The sequence below is a fragment of the Verticillium alfalfae genome, genomic scaffold (assembly GCF_000150825.1).
Source record: "Verticillium alfalfae VaMs.102 supercont1.1 genomic scaffold, whole genome shotgun sequence".
Taxonomy (NCBI): Eukaryota; Fungi; Ascomycota; class Sordariomycetes; order Glomerellales; family Plectosphaerellaceae; genus Verticillium; species Verticillium alfalfae.
Genome location: NW_003315038.1, coordinates 1,856,163 through 1,877,512, shown reverse-complemented (window position 1 = coordinate 1,877,512; position 21,350 = coordinate 1,856,163). Strand labels below are relative to the sequence as shown.

At 54.8% G+C, this 21,350-nt stretch overlaps 5 protein-coding genes across 5 annotated transcripts; 3 read left to right on the top strand and 2 right to left on the bottom strand.

Moving 5' to 3' along the window:
• Nucleotides 1-265: 265 nt before the first annotated feature.
• On the bottom strand, nt 266-430 carry VDBG_00562 (conserved hypothetical protein; the record flags this gene model as incomplete). The annotated part of the gene is made up of 1 exon (XM_003008834.1): nt 266-430. One exon carries the CDS (start codon nt 428-430, stop codon nt 266-268), a length of 165 nt encoding a protein of 54 aa, XP_003008880.1.
• A 3,715-nt stretch (nt 431-4,145) lies between these two features.
• Nucleotides 4,146-4,514, bottom strand: VDBG_00561 (predicted protein; the record flags this gene model as incomplete). Its single annotated transcript, XM_003008833.1, has 1 exon — nt 4,146-4,514. The coding sequence occupies one exon, from the start codon at nt 4,512-4,514 to the stop codon at nt 4,146-4,148; it is 369 nt and encodes a 122-aa protein (XP_003008879.1).
• A 2,513-nt stretch (nt 4,515-7,027) lies between these two features.
• Nucleotides 7,028-7,757, top strand: VDBG_00560 (conserved hypothetical protein; the record flags this gene model as incomplete). The annotated part of the gene is made up of 3 exons (XM_003008832.1): nt 7,028-7,182; nt 7,234-7,281; nt 7,356-7,757. 3 exons carry the CDS (start codon nt 7,075-7,077, stop codon nt 7,593-7,595), a joined length of 396 nt encoding a protein of 131 aa, XP_003008878.1.
• Nucleotides 7,758-9,222: 1,465 nt separating this feature from the next.
• On the top strand, nt 9,223-10,355 carry VDBG_00559 (vacuolar-sorting protein snf7; the record flags this gene model as incomplete). The annotated part of the gene is made up of 4 exons (XM_003008831.1): nt 9,223-9,678; nt 9,749-9,953; nt 10,015-10,217; nt 10,279-10,355. 4 exons carry the CDS (start codon nt 9,492-9,494, stop codon nt 10,353-10,355), a joined length of 672 nt encoding a protein of 223 aa, XP_003008877.1.
• Nucleotides 10,356-13,357: 3,002 nt separating this feature from the next.
• On the top strand, nt 13,358-21,184 carry VDBG_00558 (conserved hypothetical protein; the record flags this gene model as incomplete). Its single annotated transcript, XM_003008830.1, has 7 exons — nt 13,358-13,490; nt 13,546-17,247; nt 17,302-17,680; nt 17,746-18,671; nt 18,796-19,455; nt 19,519-21,100; nt 21,166-21,184. The coding sequence occupies 7 exons, from the start codon at nt 13,358-13,360 to the stop codon at nt 21,182-21,184; spliced, it is 7,401 nt and encodes a 2,466-aa protein (XP_003008876.1).
• Nucleotides 21,185-21,350: the final 166 nt, after the last annotated feature.

The window sequence follows — 21,350 nt, the reverse complement described above, 5'->3', positions numbered from 1 at the left end:
CGGATTCGAGATTTGGACCGTGACCTGCTTCGCGAGCCCGACTTGTTGCGGAAGTGCTGGATCAAACCAGTCGCGGCAGCAGTGGCAGCTGCAGCCTTGGCAACAGACTTGCTCCGGCTCTTTTTGCGCGCGCTTCGTGATCTGGAAGACGAGTAGCTGCGGTTACGTGTCCTGCTACGTCCGCGACTCGCCTCTTCTTTGTCAATTTTCTGGTTTTGGTAGTACTTAGCAGCACCTGCAATGGCCAGGGCGGCGGCGGCGACGCCTAGGCCCGTCTTGATCTTGGATCGGGAGGATGATCTGCTCCGCGACCGATAACGGTCATCATATCGTCGATCATCGTACCGACGGTCGTCATATCGCGGGTCGTCGTATCGTGGGTCATATCTGTCTTCATGACGATGGCGAGAGCGGGATCGATTGTCGCCATATCGCTCATCATACGCGCTGCGTGCTCGTTTGAAGACTTCGGTGCCAAGACCTCCCAGAGCGGCGCCCGCCAGGACCTTGCGACCACGGTTCGGGGCGATCTCGCCGTGATCGTCGCGTCGACTAGCCAAGAGGGCAGCGACTCCAGCACCAGCCAAGGCGCCTCCTGCGAGATGGCGGCGGTGAGTGTCTGGGCTCGGTGAGCGCTCCTTGATAATGGTTTTCCTCCTGACCCAGTACTCCTCGTCGCCGCTCCCGTAGCCCCTGTCATATTCACGATCGCGGTGGTCCCGTCGTTCCAAAGCGTACTCTCGCTCGTCGCGACGGTAGGGGCCAAGGTCTCTGGTCTCACGACGATAGTAGTACTCGTCATCGCGAGGTTCCCGGCGGGCTATTTCACGCGGTTGCTCCCGCTCACGGACCACCATGACGCCGGGGTTCTCGCGTTGTTGCAGGATGACAGGCGCAGGCGGTGCCGCCTCTTGAACGATAATTTTCTGCGGCTCGGGTGCGGGGCGCTGAATGACAACAGGTGCCTGCGGAACAGGTGGCGGGCTCAGAGGGGCGTAGTATTCGGTTTCCTTTCGGTATCTCTCGATCTCAGGGCCGCCGTGACCTGTGTGGTCTTCACGGCGCTCCTCGATGCGTCTTTCGACCTTGATTTCGCCATCATCCCGACGCTCGACGCGCTTGTCAACACGCACCTCCGTCTCTGCGTCCTGGCTATCCCATGGTGCATGGGAACGGCGATCCCAATCACGAGCAGAATGCGGGTCCCTCTCGCGCTCGACCTCGCGCTCCCGTTCATAGACCACTGTCCGGCCATCTCGGAAGCTGTCACGGTCTCTGTCGCGGAACCGATCGAGGTCATCCCGAGGCTCGAATGCAGAGCGGGGTCGATCTGGAGCGTAAGCCCGGTCGCGGTCGGGGTCGGGGGTGTCTAGGGGCAAAAGGGTCGCCAGAGTTTCGGGCAGGGGTAAGAGGGAATAGTGGGAGCGGCGATCATCATCGTCAGCGTCGACGCGAACCGACTCTGCTCGGCGTCACCTTTGTACCCGACGAAACGGTGGGGGTTCGGTAGGCATCTTTCGTCGTAAAAAGTCGTCGTCATGGTAGACTTCGAGAACGTTTCCTCGGAGGCCATGGCCCTCAGATTGATCAAAAGCAGTGCGCGTACAGAATGTCAAACGGAAGACTGGCTCTGGGGAAGTATTTCGGTTGTACAGAGGAGGCGCAACCAGGGCGGTTACTTTGGGGCGAAAGCGATAAAGACAAGCAAGGATGAAAGATGCAACAACGCTGGCGTATGGAAGGAGTCGAGGAGAGGAGGGGATTTCAGGATGGCTGGGGAGTCATCCTCCTGTCAGAGAGATGCGGCAATGGCTCGACTGTTGGGCTTACTGTACAACACCTGAGCCGGGGAGGGGGGATGCCATGGGGGCCAGGACAGAGGAGGGGGGCCATGGAGGATTCCATTGGACAGGGGGGGCGCGTGTCTTGCTTGTGTCCCGGGCGCATCGGGCTGGGAAGCAGCGGCCGCTGACGACACCGTCCCTCCCTCCCCTTGCCCGTTGCCCCTTCCCCCCCTTTGCGTGCCCTGCCCAAGCCTAGCTCTGGTCTTTCCAGCCTTCTAGCTTGACTTCTTCGGTGAGTGGCCCAACGTCGCTGGAGGGTTCTTCCTTGTTCTGCCCCCTTGACAAAGCTTGGTCTGCTGAACCATGCGATGCCCTGTTGGGCTCGGAATAGTGGAAGATTCACCACACGCAGCCGCCCGAGCCACATAACAAACCACTGGTGGTATTTTGGGGTGACCAGGCTGGCTCGTCGAGCTCGTTGATTTACCTACCATGGAGCCGTCCGACGTGCATATGGTGGGCCGCCGGCACCGCTGAGAGGCCTGCGCCTGGCTGCGAATGACCCCGCCGCTGCGCACTACCGTCCCACGGGACCACGCGAGAAGGCTCGCAAGGTGGTGGATAGCACCTGATGATGTGTGATATGTCCCCGCGCCACTTCTTTGTTAACGCGAAGTAGAAGCGGAAGCGAAACCCACTTGAACAATGCTTTCTTCAAAATGGAGATCGCTGCCGGAGAGCTAGGCCGCCGGCGTAGCTACTTACAAGTGCGGGAGCAAGACTGATGCCCAAGCACCCCGCTTCCAAGTTAGTACGTCATATGTCCACCATTCCAGGCAACCAACTTTCAGTTGCGCTGAGGTAATCAGGCTATTCGTTTTCCGTAGACCCCTGTCAGGGCCGAGAAACTGGGAGGACGAGTAAATGCTTTGCCTCCCCTGGCTTCGTCGATTGCCGATTTTCCTCGCATGGCCGCACGATGGCGCGGGCGAGACCACGTTTCAACGTCTATGTAAACATTCTTGACCATCCCTGTAGCGATTCCAGGCTTTTCGCCCCAAGTCCCCTGGCATGACAGATCAAGAGTGGCTCTTCTAGAGTATGTCAAGCTGTACTCCAATCCTACGAGAGGAGCTCATGCAATTACAGGGCAGTCACAACGGATCATTCAGATGGACAATTGATCAAATCTTATTTGGCTACGTATAGATCTACTGAAACACCCCACTTGCTCTACCACTTGCTCTACCAGTGCCTCTCGACACTTGTCGAAGGCTTCAGCGCTCCCAACACGACAAGATACCATGGACTTATACCCCGTGCCTGACACGGCCAGCTCTGGTCGCGAACCAGATGTCCGCTTCCGCCCTTCATCTAGTCAATGTTTCTGTTACGCGTGTCAGCCAAAGTCTTCCAGCATTCTCTCGATGAAAGCTAGTGTGAAGGTGACATTTCAGGATTTTCAGTGTGATATGGAAGATAATCATAAATAGATTTCATAGACTGTGTAACATATTTGTCTCATCAGGTGACACGGGGAATGATATGGAAGATAGGGAAGGTTGAAACATACCATTTTTTTTTTTGGAAAGCCGACTCGAGGCGTAGGTCATGTCCATGAGATAATAAACTCAGTCTGCGCAGTCGAGTCGGCTATTCGTGATGAACTCAGTCCAAGATGATCACACGCTCGTGAGACACGCGGGCTTTCAGCAGCGTTGCGCGTCTTGCTCTGCTCTGCCATTGGTAAGGAAGACAAGCAGGCTGTGGGCGAAGGAAGAAGTTTTAGGGACGGAACGTGCAAGTTCAGAAAACTTTTGTAGCTGTGGATCGTGGCTGGTGCGTTAGTAAGCAGAGGCGTGCCGCTTCTGATCAAGGTGGCCAAAGCGCGAGCCTGGGCAGTCTGCTGCAGGCAACACAATCGGATATAGAAGACATGACTTCCAGAGAAAGCGTAAGGATCGAGACCGCCAAGCTCGGATGCAGACCGCGAGGTTTTGTCTACATTTTTTTTGCTTATTGGCAAAAAATCAACCTGTTCCCAACGTGGATTCACAGCTTTGGTCAACTGAAAACGAGATAATCAGGAATCGACATTGGCAATCGTTGTGGAAGCAATCATCAAATGTTCCATAGCGTTCAAATGTCCCTGTCTCTCTGCCCGTAATAGGCTATGTACAATGGGGATTCCAAACCGCAACCGACCCCTTCAAAAAGAGAATAACCCCAGGACAAGTAGGTCATTTCGACGCATATCAATCCTCGCCCCGTCGATGCCGACGATACCTCCAGATGAATTGGCATCCTAATATTCACGTCGCATCTAATTACGACAAGCCATTGATTGCAACCGCGGAGGTATCAGGGAAGACACTGGTGGTACCACTCGTTCAGCACCCGACAAGACGAGCCTGCGACACATCGTGTTGCCCCGCTGTAGTTATTTCCACCACATTGGCCGTAGAGGGTCTGCGTCGGCTGCACAGGAGGCGGCGTGGTGGTTGGAGGCAGTACGGGTGGACTCGTTGTGGATCGGGTAGAGGACGTTGTTGATGTCGTGCGGGCGGAGACCCATGCGGTGACAGTTCGCCAAACGGTTTGGACGTTTGTGACAGTAGATGTCTGTGTTGTCCATTCGGTGACCCAGACAGTGACGATTGGCCTTGAGGTTGTCTGAGCGGTTGCTGCAGCGGCAGCAAGAGCCACAGCGAGATACGTTGTGGCGCGCATGGCGAGCTTTGCTTTGGTTGTTGCTGCTGTTGATGATATGGATTGGAAGCACTTCCCAGCGGCATTGTGATAGCTTCACAAGCAACAAGGATATCATGCCAATAGATATACCGACCATCACAGCTGCCATCAAATTGTGCCCGCACGATCTTAGGCAGAAGACGCCGGATTGACGAGCACTATGGGTGAAGTCCCACCCAAACGAGAATGCGACTATGAGCCAGGATAATGACACTGACCCAGATAGTGACAATGATGTAGGCATCAAATCAGAGGCCAAAGAAACTCCAAGACACTAAATGGAATCTGCCGAAAATCAGTGGGTGGCAGTGTCGCTATTCAATGCCTACATGTTGCCTGTTTGGGAGTCGGAGACGGCGGGCTGTCCGAATCGAGGAGTGCCCAGGCCCAGATTGGTCGGTTGGAGAAACAGCCATCACAACTGGAGCAACGGCTCTTGATTCTGTGGTACAGCCTCCTATGGAAACCATGTTGTTCATAAAAATTGCATTCGTGAAGGAACAAAGGCTTAGCATGTCTAAAATGTGAGTCAACACGTATGACAAGTCCGGCTCATTGTGACGCCAGAGAGTCCAGTCAAGGCTGGATCACGTCCGTACCTGTTGGATCATTGTCTTAACGTTCTTTGTGAATCCGTTAGCCAATACTGACATCAGAAACATACAGAGTTCCTCTCTCAAGACAGAGAGCAGGAAGTATTACTATTGCACACTTTTGCCTTGGCGATTGTTGTGTGAAGCTGCATACCAGATAACAAGAAACGACTCGGAGCAAGCAGGAAACGAGGTTCTTTGAGCTCTTCGAATCCTGGTCCTGATGTAACGCCTACATAGGTGTACTACAAGATCGATAGACCTATTGCTCTCAAGTCGTTGACCACATGGCAGTGCGAACTTCCTTAGAACAGCACCAGGCAGAAACCAGTGGGGAGTGAGGCGTGCATACGTGGTTCTGGAGCAATCCCAGCCGGCTAATCCCAATTCCTGGGCTGAACAGAGCGTGGCGAGCCAGTCATTGACCTCTTGCCCGTTAGGAGGACATGGTTGAGCATGTATCTACCAGACGCCTCATGATGCCACTTGGGCTGATCTCTCTCCGAGCAAGCGCCATACTGCTCAGCAAGTTCCTAAAGTCACGGCACATACTCGAACTGGAACTGGTGCAAAAGGCTTCTGGGCACATTGACTGGGTAGGGAGTGGTGCAATGGCCCTATCATGAGCAGATATGACGGCGTCAAGTCCGCACGTGATGTAAACATCGTGATACAAGGCAAATACTGTGATGGTGTGTAAGGCAAAGACCAAGAGACACCACTACATATCTAAACTTAGTCGGCGCCTCTGATGCTTTGACCTTTCGGCTGACACGCCCAAGGCAGAACCCTTCGGGGGTGGTGATGATCTGTCGTGATGATCCGTCGCTGACGTTGTCAACAGCATCGAACTCCCGAATCAGACGAAGTCTGCGCGCATAGTGTCTTACTCGAGGCAAGAGGGGGTTGGGAGGTTACGTGTAAAATACAGCGCCGAGGAAGTACCTTGACACATCATGGCTTCCGCGTCGGGAGGGCGTTTGACAAAGCGAAATGATGACCTCTTGTGCACACCACAAATAGATGTCGATGCTTGGCTGGTTCACTGGCAGCCTTTTACCACTCGCTTGTCGTCATATATACATGCTCGGCTGTGAGCTGAAGGCACAGGGAGAGGGCGGAGTGTTATCATGCGCCCTATCCGATCACCTAACCCACCATCGATGCATCGCCAACTGACAACGTCTTGCGATTGTGAGATGAAGGACCTCTGCACACGAAAGGCAGGTGGGGTGTCACCGTCGCCCTGAGTTCGCGGACCATGAACTTGAATTGGGCGCAATTCTGCAGGTTGCAGGATACAGGTCCCCATCTCTGCAGCACTGGCGGAACGCTGCTTCAATCGGGCGCTGTGTCGCAACCAACGACGCCCATTATTCCCAAGAAGAAGGATTTGGCGGCAAGCCGCGTGATGGAAGAAACCCAGAGACCGGCCCATGATGAGGCGAATTCTTCTGAAGGGCGTGATTGGCAAGGTAAGTGACGCCGTTCGCCTCACTTTACCGTTGACTGCAGCAGCGTGCAGTCTCAACAGGAGTAGGCGTCGGGGCAGGGTCCACATCTGGTCAACTCTGTGTGGATATGCTTTCTTCGATGCAGGCCAGAAGTCCATGCACCCATGAACACCACAGGGTCAGGCAGGCGGTGAGACTCGCAGGACCAAATGGAACAAGGCTTCCCACCCCCAATGATATTTGGTGTTGCGCAAAGATGCGTCGTGTGTGCAGCAGCAGCTCAGGCGGCCTAGGATTGTGTCTTCAGGTGGGTGAGTCGTGGGTTGCTCTCGGCGAAGGCAACGCTACGATAAATACCAACTCGCTCGTCCTGTCGTTCGACGTTGTTGAGATAGTGTACGGAATGCTCTGCCCTAAGTTTACACGTCTCTGCAGTGGACCGTATCCTGTTATGTTGACGCCTCGTTTTTACCTTTGGTTTGAGCGTTCGAAATGAATCGATACTGGATTCCCCGGCTGGATATCCACAAAAGCATTATTGTCCAACAACTCCCATACTTCCTGGGCCCAGAAGCAACAGTGCGAGCGTACACTAATGAGGTATGGCGGGCCGTCGAGTCCACAGGTAAAGCATCTCTGACGATTTACCAGGGGGAAGATGGCTTCCTGATCACCACACCAGGCCCGTGCCTGACAGATGTGAGCCTTGATGTTGCTCCGTTCCACTACAGCGGGACACCAAGCCCTTGACTCATGCCGGTCTGCCTGAATAGGAGCAGATTGACGATATCTGCACGAAATCCAGGGACATGTGGGAACGACAAGCTGCCGCCAAGTCACAGGACACCGATAAACCTCTCAAGCGTCCTCTACACCAGCCAGTTGTCATATCCAGGGGTTCTACCGAGCCTCGCGGAGAAGGCAGGATGATCGAAGGCCCTACGAGGGACAACGGAGACACGAGGAGCGTTGGCGATGACGAAAGTCATTTTCGTGGCAGACTCAAATCGTGACCATAACTGCATGACCGATAACGGATACCAGAGGGGCGCAACAACTGGCGCTGATGAAGTGGCTGGCGGTGCCGTAAGCTTGCGAGAAAGGGTAATTGTTGGTGTCCTCGCACTGCGAGGTCAGCACCAATCAATGAGTGATCATTTCCATGTGGAGTTCCAGAGACCAATTTCGTAATCGACAAGCACGCAGCGCAACAAGCAGATGCGATTCTCGATGGGTGCGTGTCAAGAAAATGCAGGAATCCTCGCGAGCAAGTTCGTAACGTGGATCAGGGCCTGTGGGAATTCAGGAGAGACCTCAGCCGAGAATCCTCATTCAGTACCTTATGTAGAGTGATTGCCATATGCATTCACAGCAAACAAAATCCCAGAGTCTGGCTCATCGATCATGGCGTGCTTCTCACGAGTCTGATCGTGGAGACAACGTGCTGGTGTCGTCCTCCATTGCACTCATTCGGTAAAATCCTCCATAAATGCGCCGACATGAGAGAGAAAGCTGAGAGTCGACCACCCAAATGTCATACTACTTCTGTTTTCGAACTGACTGTTTTCGAACTGACTGTTTTCGAACTGACTGTTTTCGAACTGACTGTTTTCGAACTGACTGTTTTCGAACTGATTGGGCAACACGTGGTGATGTTGTGATACGAAGGACTCTTTGAAGTCCATTCTACGCGGGTGACGTATTTCGTACTTAGAGCGGCAGACAGACCAGGAGTCCAGCCCCTTCGAAATGTTGAGGGTCATCAAGAAGCTGAATGATGCAATCAGGCAGCACGTCTTTTGCTGCTTGAAAGCAACTCTTCATATCGTTGAACCTGCATTGGGCCGGCAGACCATAGAAGAAGTGCCTGAACGGATACCTCGTTTCGAGTTGAAGAAGAGGTAGGCTGATGGCCATATTGAGATGCATCCTCGAGGACTTTTGATGTGATGTAACCAATAATGTTGACCCACTCGCCAATTCTCACCTGTTCGCCTGTGAGTGACTCAAGAACAAGCTTGACATCAACGTGCGCGGCAGTGTTGGTGCCTGAAGGGAAGCTATGGCGTAAGACTAGAGTCGCTGTGGCAACCGAGTATGCGGTAACACTGGTTTGGGTCAGAATGAGAATGCTGAGCCTCTGAATTGATTCGAGAGATAGAAAGCAGCGACCGAAGTCATGCCATGAACGCACCACCCTAAAAATCTGACTTTATCGCCAGGAGACTTCACAGACAAGTCTGCGAGCAAACAAATCCGGGAGGGAAGAGGTCCTCTAGACATGTTGGAAGTGTTTGTGATCTCGTTTTTATGGTGGACGACACGGACCAGTCTCTACGAAGAGTGCACATACCGTCTCAAGCCTGTTATTGTGACCCATGTTGGGCACCTGGCGATACCTTCATGGCTTCGGGTGACTGTTAAGGTCTCATGGACGCTGATTCAGCAATCAATCTAACCAATGATGTCAATTGATACCTTATCAGCTGATCCGGTTCGCGGCAGAATTTCGGTATTCACATGCCCCACCTGGTTCCAACAGGCTGCGGCAAAAAGACCAGTCATGCGGACGGCTTGGCTTCCACCTCAGGTTGCATCATACCCGCCCTCAACCGATCAACCTGCACTTATCTTCCGCCCGCCCTCCATTCAGGCAGTCAACTGTCATTCCACGAGCCTCGGAATCAATATCGGATCGAACAACGAAAGTCGAGTCCCGCGACTTGGACTTGCACCCAACCATCCGTCGGACAAGCACTGTCACGGTCTGCACGCTTCCCTTGGCCCCACGATTCCAGCACTGTGGGTCATCTAGCCAACCCCGCCAACAACCGGACAACCTTGGTCATCTCGCGCAGTATCCTGCGCAACTGCATCCTCGCTCTATACAAGCACTAAGTCCTGCCATCATGGCCAGCTGGATGTCCTGGTGGGGTGGTGGCTCCAACCAGAAGCAGAAACAGGCCAAAGTCAAGGAAACGGTACTGGCGATGAAGAGCCATGTTGACATGCTGCAAAAGAAGGAGACGCATCTTCAGCAGCAGATCGATCAACTGGAAGCCGATGCAAAGGCTGTCGTAGGAAAGAACAGGAATGGTAAGAGATAAAGGAACCCGGCGTCGCGTCCTTGAGGCCCAGTCGCTGACCCCATGCCCTTCCGAAACAGAGGCCCTCCGGATATTGAAGCGCAAGAATCTCAAGCAGAAGGAGTACGATCAGACATATGCGGCGAGGATGGCCATGGAAACACAGCAGTCAGCTCTCGATATGGCCAACCTCAACCAGGAGCAGTATCGCCAGACCAAGGCCATCAACGAGGCTATGAAGCAGATCGGAGCAGGCATCTCGGTGGAGAAGGTCGACGATATGATGTATGTGTCCGATCAGTGGAGAGAACACTGCTGGAGGGCTGCGCAACTGACCAACTTGTAGGGAGAGCATTCGCGAGCAGAGTGCTATGAATGACGAGATTTCTCAGGCTATGGCCGCGCCGGCAGGTCAGCTCGAGGACGAGGACCTCGAAGCGGAACTTGAAGCGCTGCAGGAAGCGCAATTGGACGAAGCGATGCTCAACACTGGTTCTGTGCCCGTTTCGGACAAGATCAAAGACCTGCCGTCGGCAGCAAACGGAGAACGTGAGCTTACACCGGAGTGTTTAAAGTATGTTCTGGGCAAACAGCTGACAAAACCGCATAGTCAAGGGCAAGGCTGTACCGCAGGAGTCGGAGGAAGAAGCCGAGCTTCGAAAACTACAGGCCGAGATGGCCATGTGAAGGGTGGGGGCGAGCAGCACGGCGTACCAGGCGCGTCACGTACTACTGATTTCGATACGGCTTTGCGGATGAGCACGCGGTGCAAGCTTGGCAACGTCGATCCGCTTGTGTCTGTGGTAGCATATTGCTCTTGAGTCTGGGCGTCGGCGTTTTGGAATTTTCAGTTGAGCTCAGGAACATGTTGGTTTGCAACGCAACGGAGGCACGGCGGAAGATGATGGAGGAAGCAGTTCATAGTCCCCCTTCGCGTCACTGCTTTTTTCTCAGACGGTCCTACTGGAATGGGAAATGCTAGCACACGACTAATACCATTCGAATCGATCAATGCCGACACCTTCTGATGTGCAAATCGTCCGGCCGTTCAGGGTACCACGTCCCAGCGCTTTGAGTGCCGCGTTCTGGTTCTCGGCTCGACCTGTGGCCCGGTGTGCCTTCACCGCTGCTCTACAGGGTCCCTCCTGGAGGCTCTGAGAGTAGGGATGTTGAGCACGGTTGTAGCATGGATCTTATTGTCTTAGTTCTTCAGCAGAGATGGGTCAACCGCAATTGAAAGAAATGAGGCCGGCTGTGTTAATTATGCGCCAGCGGTGTGATGTCAGACCGAAGGTGAACCTCGGACTCCACCGAACTCCTATCGCTATCAGTTCGCCCACCACGTCTGCTTGAATGCTGTGCCAAAGGGTGAACTCACTGCCCTCGTGGCATCTGACCTGCCTTCGGTACCTAGGTACCCTACTCAGACATCCTCCACCCACCTACCTCCTAGGTATCTGGGTAATTAAAAGCACCTCAGGTATGGCAGCGACCTGAACTGGCGGTTAGGTTAATAGGGAGGTAGGCAGGTACCTAAGGCGGGCGGTAGTCGGTAGTCAGTGATGTACGGGTACCTTAGGCACCTGACACAAAGCAAGGCGAGCAAGGGCAAAGGCGAGGCTGGTCATGTCCTCTGCCACTTCACCAACCCCCACCCGGAACACATCACCACCCAACCATCCAACCACCTAACCATCCAACCACCCATCCAGCAGCCTGATCCCTCCTCTCCCAGCATTTTCGGCCCAATGATGGATCAAGAGAGGGGGCGAAGAGACTGGACACCATGGCTCCGAAACCAAGGTAGCTGGCCGGCGGCATGCCTCCCCAGCCCAAGTCGGGCTCGTGCAGCATAAGGTACAACGAGCATAACAGGTCAACAGAGGTGCCTTGCATTGCAGCGCGCAGCGAGGCCCGACGTGATTCGACCAGATTCATCATATCAGGTCACACCAGGGCTGCCAGCTCGCAACTTTCGCCCAACCCCCTAAGTGTGACATGGCAGCCTCTACAAGCAGCCGGAGTCCTGCGAAGACTTTCATCAGAATCGAGCAAGACCATATTCACCAACCTGAAAATCCGATGGTGGGCGATGACAGGGGGAACGAGACGAACCTTGAAGCCTCACTTCGCCCCTTTCGACCTGCTGGTTCCGATCCTCTTAGCCCGCTCCACCGCGTCTATCACGGCCCGCAGCCGGACTGCTTTTGACAGGCTTGACTCGCCCAATAGCATTTCGCCAGCTCGAATTCATCACAGGCCGTGCTTTCGGAGGCGAGCCACGTTGCACGTCGGTTCCACGGACCACTCATCGACGACATCTTGGAGGCTCGAATCCTTGTCACTTGACCCCACTGATTGTTTCTCCTGCAGAATCGCATCTTGTCCTGTCCGTCGTTTTCTTGCTTCTGGGCCAGTCTCTCGACCCTTGACCGCATGTACCCGCGGTATTTCCCTTGCCCACCATCTCAACATGCAATGGTCTGGCCCTACTCCTGATCGGTCGCTCGCGCTCCATTTTCTGGCCTGACCACCACCACCACAACATGAATGCACTTGTTGCCCCCCCTGCGGCCCAGCCGCTCATCCTCCCGTTGTTCCCTGTCTGCGATCAGAAAACACGCATATGAGGTACACGCACATTGCGGCCCGGAGGACAACGCCCACCCATGCATAGCTGGCCCATAATGAGCCCCCGACAAGTCTGCTTGGTGTTGTGTGTGGTATTCTGGTTACCTAGGACATCCCAAGCCACAGTACTGGTCCCTGGCTTGATCCTGGCCCATCAGCAACTGCCTGCTGGTGTTGGTTAATCACGGGCCATTGTTTATTCAGAGTCAAATGCTAGACGTCACTGTCTCTTGCCTTACGGCCTATTGCTGCCGGGAATTCGCGTCGTTGGGCCGCAATACCAGTCAGTCCCGTCCCGTTTCTCAGCAGTGGGATGGTCCCAATCCGCACCAAACATGGCGCCTGCCGTTAAGTCTTTGCACGCAGGTCGGCATCCCGCGCCTGTCCTCTCGACCCTCCCGGTCTAGCATATGCTGCCCCAAACCCCCAATCCGAGGCCGACGTGGCGCCAATGAGCCTCGAGCACGACAGTGGTTCCTGTCCTTGCATGACTGAGTCGCAGGCGGATCCCCTCGTGGAGACGTGGGGTCGTCTGTCTCTGCCACTGTGAGGTACCGTGTACTTTGGGGCATGGGAGGACCTTGCGTACCTTACTCTCAGGTACTCGGCCTCGATAGAGGCCTTGCATGCCCCATATGGTGATAATGCTTGTGACAATGGAAACTGATCCCTGCCTGGGTATTTTTCGTTTATGTCCCGCCTTGAACCAGCAGTCCCAAACCTCGCTTGTCTGCCTTTCTATGACCTCACATCAGGTTCTGTCTCCCAATTACTCGACTACCACGCAACCGCTGGTCTCATTGTAACGATACGCCATTCTCGCTCTGCTTTGCGGTTCATCGGATACGGCGTCTTCCTGGTTTCGTCATAAGCGTCATTTGTGTGAAGCGAAGCTAAATCCCCGATACCAAACTTCGAGGCCGAGCCTCCTTATTTGCTTGCCTCTCTCCGACCATCGGCCCTGACTCTCTGTGGAAATAGCTTCTTGGAGCAGTCGTTTGGTAGCAGAGCGACTCGTCTACCTCCTCTCGCGCTTTTTTGGGTGAGGCAGAAGAGCAATGGAGCCCCAAGACGAAGTCCAGTACTGCCCCTATAGGACAAGCGCTGGATATGGTGAGGTCAATACAGCGGACTACTCCAACGTACGGTACTATGAGTTTTCGGAATCAGAGAATGATAATCAGCAGAACTGTGAGTCTCCTGCGTTGAAACGGTCATCCTGAAGTATCTCTTACACGTCGCACAGATGAGGACGAAGGGCCTCATGGTCAACGCGCAACACAGCAGCCGCCGCCAACTCTAACGTCTTCCAGTAAAAAGGCAAAGAAGAAGAGCAAGAAAGCGCGTGCTCCTTCACCTCTACCATCTCCGCTTAACGACGCACCAGCGTCTTCCCAGGACATCGTAGATCCAGACGAGGAGTGGGGTTCGCAGCCAAAGTCAAAGAAAAAGGGCAAGAAGACGCAGCAGACATCGGCTTCAGCACTGCCTGTGGAGGAGCCCACGACACCAGAAACAACAACCATTGATGCTGAAGAGGAACCAGTGTCGACGACAAAGTCCAAAAAGAAGAAGGACAAGAAGAAATCGAAGGCGGGAAAGGACAAAGATTCTGACGCTGTCGAGGAGAAAGTTGTCAGCGCGCCTCCAGCAGCTGAAGTGCCTGACGAGCAAGCCGTCGAAGAGGAGATATCCACTCCTAAAACCAAGGCCCAGAAAGCTAAGGACAAGAAAGAAAAGAAAGACAAGAAGAAGGATAAAAAGAAAAGCAAAGGGAAGAATGACGATGCTGAACACGATGGTGACACTGCCGACAAGTCTCTGTCCGCCCCTGCCCCAGAGCCTTCCTCACTACCAGATGCTGAAACAACTTTAGAGGCGGCTGAGCCTTCTGCTTCGACCTCACAGGCTGGAGATGACGGTACAAAGGCTGCTGACGATGAGCCTGCCGCTGTACCGGTAGCTATGGAGGAAGCAGTTGCCGATGCCCCAGTTGTGGACGAAGCCCTATCAAATTCTCCACCAGTCCCTGGGAACGACATGTTAGAGGCTCACAAGGAACTTTCAGTGGAAGAGATAGCCAGCGACGAGGCGACCGCCGCCCCTGAGATGGTTGTTGATGAGAAGGCCGTCTTAGGCGCCTCGGAACCGTCCGCCCATGTGGATGCCGCTGTTAGCGAAGAGCCTGCACCGCTAGCTGAGGCTGCCCTTGCACAGGAACAGGAGCCGTCGCCAGAGGCGCCGATTGTTGAAGAAGCGAAGAACGACGACCCGGCCGCTCTAGTAGATGATCACAGGAGCCCGAAACCATCGGAAGAGCCAGCCGCTTCAGAGTTGATTGCGGAAGTTGCGTCCAACGATTACCCCCCGCCTGCAGCCGAGGCTGGCACTGAACCTAATACCCAGCTTGCTGTCGAGCCTGCCGCCGAGCCCGCTTCAGAACCTATCACTGCGTCCGCGGTCGAGCCAGCTTCTGGATCTGCTGCCGAGCCTGCAGTCGAGCCAGTTTCTGAACCTGCCGACGAACCTCCCGCCGAATCTGCCGAGCCTGCGGTCGAGCCAGTTTCTGAAACTGCTGCCGAACCTGCCGCTGAGCCAGCCCCTGAAGCTGCCGCTGAACCTCCTGCCAAACCTGCTGCCGAACCTGCCGCTGCGTCTGTGGTCGAGCCAGCTTCTGAATCTGTTGCGGAGCCTGCTGTTGAGCTATCTCCTGAACCTGCTGCTGAACCTGCCGCCGAACCTCCCGCCGAATCTGCTACAGAACCTACGGTCGAGCCAGCTCCGGAGCCTGTCGCTGAGCCAGCCGTTGAGCCAGCCCCTGAACCTGCCACTGAGCCTGCAGCCGTACCAGCTGCTGAGCCTGCTGCTGAGCCAGCTGCTGAGCTAGCCGTTGAGCCAGCCCCTCAACCTGTCGCTGAGCCAGCCCCTGAACCTGCCGCTGAGCCTGCAGCCGTACCAGCTTCTGAGCCAGCCGCTGAGCCAGCCGTTGAGCCAGCCCCTCAACCTGTCGCTGAGCCAGCCCCTCAACCTGTCGCTGAGCCAGCCCCTGAACCTGCCGCTGAGCCTGCAGCCGTACCAGCTGTTGAGCCAGCTGTAGATTCAGCTCCCGAATCAACTGCTGAGCCTGCTGCTGAGTCTAACGTTGAGCCTGCGGTCGTACCAGATGCTGAGCCTGCTACTGAACCAGCCTCTGAACCGACTATTGAACCAACTTCTGAGCCAGCTGCTGAGCCAGTAGTCGAGTCGGCTACTGAGCCTGCCGAGCCACCTGCCGAATCCGCTGTCGAACCATCTCCTGAACCTGCTGCGGAACCCGCCACCAATCTTGCTGTTGAGCCAAATGACAAGTCTGTCATCGAGCCAGCTGCTAAACCAGCGTCTGGACCAAATACCGAGCCAGTAGTCGAGTCACCTACTCAGCCCACCGCCGAGTCAACTATTGAAACTGTCGCTGAACCTGCCGTCGAGTCTGCCGATGAGGCAGCCACGGATCCAGCTGTTGGATCTGCTGTTGAGCCCGCACTTGAGGATGTTACCGAGGCAGTTATTAAACCTGCAGAACCTCAAGCCGAAAGCAGTGCAGAACCTGTTGCAGAGTCTACTGATGTTCCTGCAATCGAGTCTTCTACCCAAGAAATCGCCATCGAACCTCCTGTTACATCTCCATCCGATTTAGCATCTGAACCTACCTTTGAGATTACCATCGAGTCTGCCGCTGAAGTGGTTACCGAGTCTTCAAAAGATGCGATTGAACCTACTGCCGTACCTACTGTTGATCCTCTAACAGAGCCCGCCGCTGAATCTACTACTAAGTCCGCCGTCCTGCGAACTTCTCCAGAGACAGCCCCAGAAGCTGCTGCTGAACCAGCTGTTGAGCCCTCTACAGCATGTTCTACAGAGGATACTCCCGAAGCCGTCACTGAAAATACCATCGAGTCTACATCTGAGCCTACACATGAGCCCGCCACGGAGCTTGCCGCCGGAACTCCTGCTGGACCTACTATCGAGTCCTCTGCGGTGCCTGACGATAATCCTACCACTGAAAGCACCGCAAAGGGATCAGATGGCGAAGACACCCTAGAACCCGTAGGAAAACCAGTGGCACCGGATGCCTCGGCTGAGGGAGTTCAGACTGCTTCAAAGCAAACCTCCGCGCCAGAAGATGAAGCCAGCGACGAGTCGGACGCTCCTGAGGCGGATACAAGCTCCCCACCTCTTGCTGACACCTCCTCAGCCGAACCAGCCCTTACTGAGCTCGAAGGTGATGATGATTCGGCGACAGGACCAAATGAAGATGAGCCAATCAAAGACGTACAGCATGCTATAAGCGAGGAAGCCGCAGTCTTGATCAGCGAGGCTACGCCATCAAACGTCAGTTCTCCAACCAAATCTGACGAGACAGCGACCGCTGCCGGTGACGAGCAGTCGACTGAGGCAGCTATTGCTTCTTCTGGCGATGCGATTATCTTCATAAACAAAGTTGACGGCGGAAAGTCCGAAGCTGACGAGAACGAGGCGCCATCACCTGATCTAGGCTTAAGCGCCGATGTTGACGAGCCGGCTCCGTCGCCCTCGGACTCGTGTCAAAAACCTTCTTTGATCGAGGTTCATACAGGTACTTCGTCCGACGGCGCACCAGTTGAAGTCAAGCAAAAGGCAGACGATGGAGAACCGCCACAGGTGTCACCGACAGTACTAGCGTCAGAGCCATTATCCGACGATAACCTTGCTGATGAGGATACTCTTGTACAATCCCCAGATGCGAACATGTCGGATGTTGCTGAAGCTGGCCTATCGGGCCAGCTGACTCAACAACTCGACGAAGGCGTCTTGGACAAAACACTTGAAGTGCCGCTTGAGGTAGCTGAACCAGTGCCAGCTGACAAGGAAGAGCTTGACTTGGGCGCCTCTTCAGCTAAGACTGACACCGATACTGGAGAGGTTCGGGGTACTAGCACAACAAAATCCAACGTGCTGGACGGACTGAACACACAAATTCAAGAGAACCCAGCCGACCAAGAGTCTGCCACAGCTGACGAAACCCAACCCATCGAATTGGCGGATGTCGCTCCAGATGTCTCTTCGCCTGAAGAGTTGAAATTGGAGTTGGACACCTCCGAGAACCCTGCAGCCGTAGTTGTCGAGGCCCCCTTGGCCGACAAAACAAGTCTAACAGACGACACCATATTGTCAAAGGATGTGGGGGACAATAAAATTGTTGAGACACCTGCCGCTTCCCGTAACGAGGTGGAGAAGGACTTCCAGTCGACCGAACAAGGAAACCAGATTGAAGAAATCGCTACCCCCTTGGCTATCGAGTCTCAAGCGCAGGATCTGGTCCCAGCCATGAACAATGACATTTCAGACGAAGACCTGGCGTTGTACGGGATCGCCAGTGACGGCAAGCAGCTGAGCTGCACTGAATCAATACTTGCACAGAACGCAGACACTACGCTGGTAGTCATCTAACCTCCGAATTCACCGAGACTATGGAGGCCGATCTTGAGCCAGAAACCGTTGAGGCGGTCGCCGGGGCAGCAGGAACTTCAGACAGAGGCAACGAGACTTCCAAGTCTGAGGAGACTACATCGGAGCCTCAGTCAGTATCAGTTGCCGCTGCAGGGGTTGCAGCAACAGTTTTTTCGGCAGACGCAGGCGTCACCGCCAATACAACTGCGACTGCCGAAGGCGACTCTGAAAGTCCTCCTCTCTCTGCGACCAATCGAGATGTTCCCGTGGAAGAAAGCCCGAGCTCGGATGCACCGGCGATAGTCGAAGAGGCCGCAAGCACGGAGGCTGAGTCGACTGCCAGCCATGCAGATGCCGCTCCCGAAATTGCGTCTGAGCCTGCTGAGGAAGACCCTGAGCCTTCAGCCTCCGTCCTCGAACCCGGGCCAGTTGATAAGCCGGACGAAGATCCTGACTCTGACACCAAAGCCGAGCTCGGCAAAGGGGAAAAGGCGGCTGATCCCGTCACTCCGGAAAGTTCTGCTCTTGTAGAAGAAAGCGTGCCCCCAGAAACATCATCTGCAGAGGCTACTACCAAGACCACGGAGGTTGACCCGGCAGATGATTCCGAACTTTCGAAAGAAGAAACAACTGCAGTTCAGGACGTAAAGGATTCAATCGAACCTCTTGAGGTTGGTCTCGAACCTATACCTGATATGGCTTACACTGAGCAGCCGGCATCTTCTTCACAAGCAACTGAGCTCGAAAGTTCCTCCGCTGAGACCAAGCCTGAAGTTGAGGACGAAGCGAACGCAACCAAAAAATTCGAACCCAACTCGAAGGTTGTGGGGGAGCCTTTGCCTGATGTTGTCGAGGCGCACGAAACCACCCCCAGCGAGGAACACGGTTCTGAGCTGTCCGAGTGTGAGCTCGAGCTCCCCAACGAAGAAAGCGCAGCAGTTGCAGTCAGTCAGCCTACCGAGGCTGCTGACTCTTCTCAGCCTTCCACTGAGAATACCCAAATTGATATCCCCCGGGGATCCTGAAGTTGCTCTGTCCATTGAGGATGAACCCGAAAAGAGCAAACAATTCGAGGCAGAAACAACTACCCAGGTCCTTGAAGCGGACACCAGCTCTGAAGAGCCTGAAGCTGCAGGTGTCGAACGTGGAGAGCCTGAGGATCCAACGGTCTTGTCCGAGGTCGTTTCCGAAACCCCAGACGCAGCCGACGAACCGAAATCAAAAACATCAATTGGGGAACTGGATGGGAGTGGACTCTCCGAAGAAAGAGCCCCTGAAAGTGTCGAGAAGACCGAGCCTGGACCATCAGAGACAGAAATCACGACAGCTGAGCTCGCAGAAGCTTCCGAAAAGGAACCGCCAACAGAGGCGCCGATTGCTGCTCCATGTCTTGACACGAAAGAGCTGGCAAATGAGCCTACTGCCACAGGAGGTCAAGCTACGTTGCCAGCAGAAGCTTCCGGAGGCGTGGAGCCTGAGAAACCCAGTGATGACCAAACTGAGCCTGAGCTTGCAGAGGCAGCTCCGGCTATTATCGAACAGGGGTCTGAACCTGCTACAATCCACCCAAGTTCCGAGCCAGAGGTCTTGTCCTCCGATGACTCGAAGGCGGCGGATGCCGCTACCATCGACTTGGTTCCAGAGGGCGCACCAACCGAAGTTTCACAGCAAAATAACGGAGCGGAAAGTACGTCAAATGTCATAGCTCAAGAGCCTGAAGTAGATGTTATGGTTGATGCTACCTCTGCAGTTGAGTCACCAGAAGCAGCAGTCGAGGATGAAAAGCCAGCTTCCGAACCCGAGGCACAGACTGCAACCCCTAATGAGTCAGAAGATGTCCAGGCAATTGAGGAAAAGCCGTCCCCTCAGGTGGACAGCTCAGCTCAGCCCAAGGCAGAGGTAGTTGAAGAAGACAGTACCGGGACGCCCAAGGATACTGGGGCCGCAATTCAAGAAGATAGGCCCGCTACTGAGTTCACCGAGGACGCGCCTAAGCCAGGGGTCCCTCCTAAGGAACCGGACAACGGCGAGCCCGTTGACACAGCGTCGGCTCCTGATGACGCAGCCCCTGTAACGGAACCTGAAGTTTCTGCTGTCGTATCGCCCCAGGATACAGAAGAACCGACTGATTCCACTGTGGATGTCGAGCCGCCTGGAGACGCGATTCCCAGTCCGGAAGCGGCCGCGCCCCAAGAAGAATCGTCCAAGGAGCATCAGCTTGGTGAGACTGCGGATCCGACCGATGCAGCACCACCGACCCCACCACCCGAAGTTGATGAAGACAAGAAGGCTGAAGCGGAGGAGAGCAAGGATTCTGTTGGTGCCATCATCGGCAGCGAACAGACAAAGAGTCAACCCAAAACAGGTGAGACCCATCTCCATTTCCTTGATCATGATGCCCCAGATGGAAGCGTGCGAGACTTGGTCGAAGGACCAGCTTCGGGAATCAATGGCGAGGACGTGAGAGATGGGATTGCGCACAATCTCTTAACTCCAGCTGCGGGCGACGTGTCTGGGCCAAGCGTCCCCGAATTGGTAGCGGGTCAAGGGTTGGCGATGATTCCTGCCCTTGACACAGCCGTCGGAGAGAGCCATATTGTCAGTCGAGTCGGCCATGTCGAGACCAATACCCTGGGCAACGAACAGTCAACTCCTGCCATTGCTGCAGCGCCTGAGACGTCAGAGAGTTTGCCAGGCGAATCCGTGGATTTGCCGCAAACCCCAGTCGGGCTGGACATTAGCTCCGAGGCGGACTACAATACGACAGATCTTGCAACAGACGGCCTGAAGGCCGGCACGGATGCAAGTGAAGGGGAAGAGCCCGACATTGTCACGACTACGGTTGATGACGGAGAGCTTGATATCTTGCAGGACGGAGATCAACCTCTCACAGAGTTGAATGTTGCATCAGTCAAAGAACAGCCCTCGGACCAGCTCTTTTCTCAGGATCAAACCTCTATGGGTGCTGGGCCTGATTTTGACGTCTCAACAGAGGCGGCGGCCGAAAAGGTGGCAATATCGACTACCCCGCTATCAGGATCGCCCATCCCCATAACCCATGTAGACAGTATCGCTATTGAAGACAGCGTGGCAAAAGACATCGAGACTGAGCGGGATGCGTCTTCTTCGATGGGCCGGGAATCAGGCCTGCAGCGTAATGGCGTGTCGGCCACGGAAATCTTCCCATTTGAGGAGCCAGCGCCGAAGTTCGCAGTTCTCGCGGAAGAGAACGATCACGTCCATAACGATGATACCGAGTCTGTCGAAAAGCCCTCTATCTCATTTCGCGCATCCTCCGACAAGTTGACCCAAACTCTATTTGACCAACCAATGTCAGTGTCAGGCGAGAGCTTCAAGAGGCAGAACGCCGACGAGGTTGTTGACGTAACGATTTCAGCCTTGAAGTTACCCGCTGAGCCTGGAAACTGCCACACGTTATGGTCACCAGGCAAACCTGACAATCTCGTTCTTTTCGACGAGGACACTCAGACGGATGAGTCCTTCTTGAAGTCTCAACTACGCTCTCTTACACCCCGGCTGGACGCACTCTCACGAGCGGCAACGCCTGCCATTGTCTTGCCG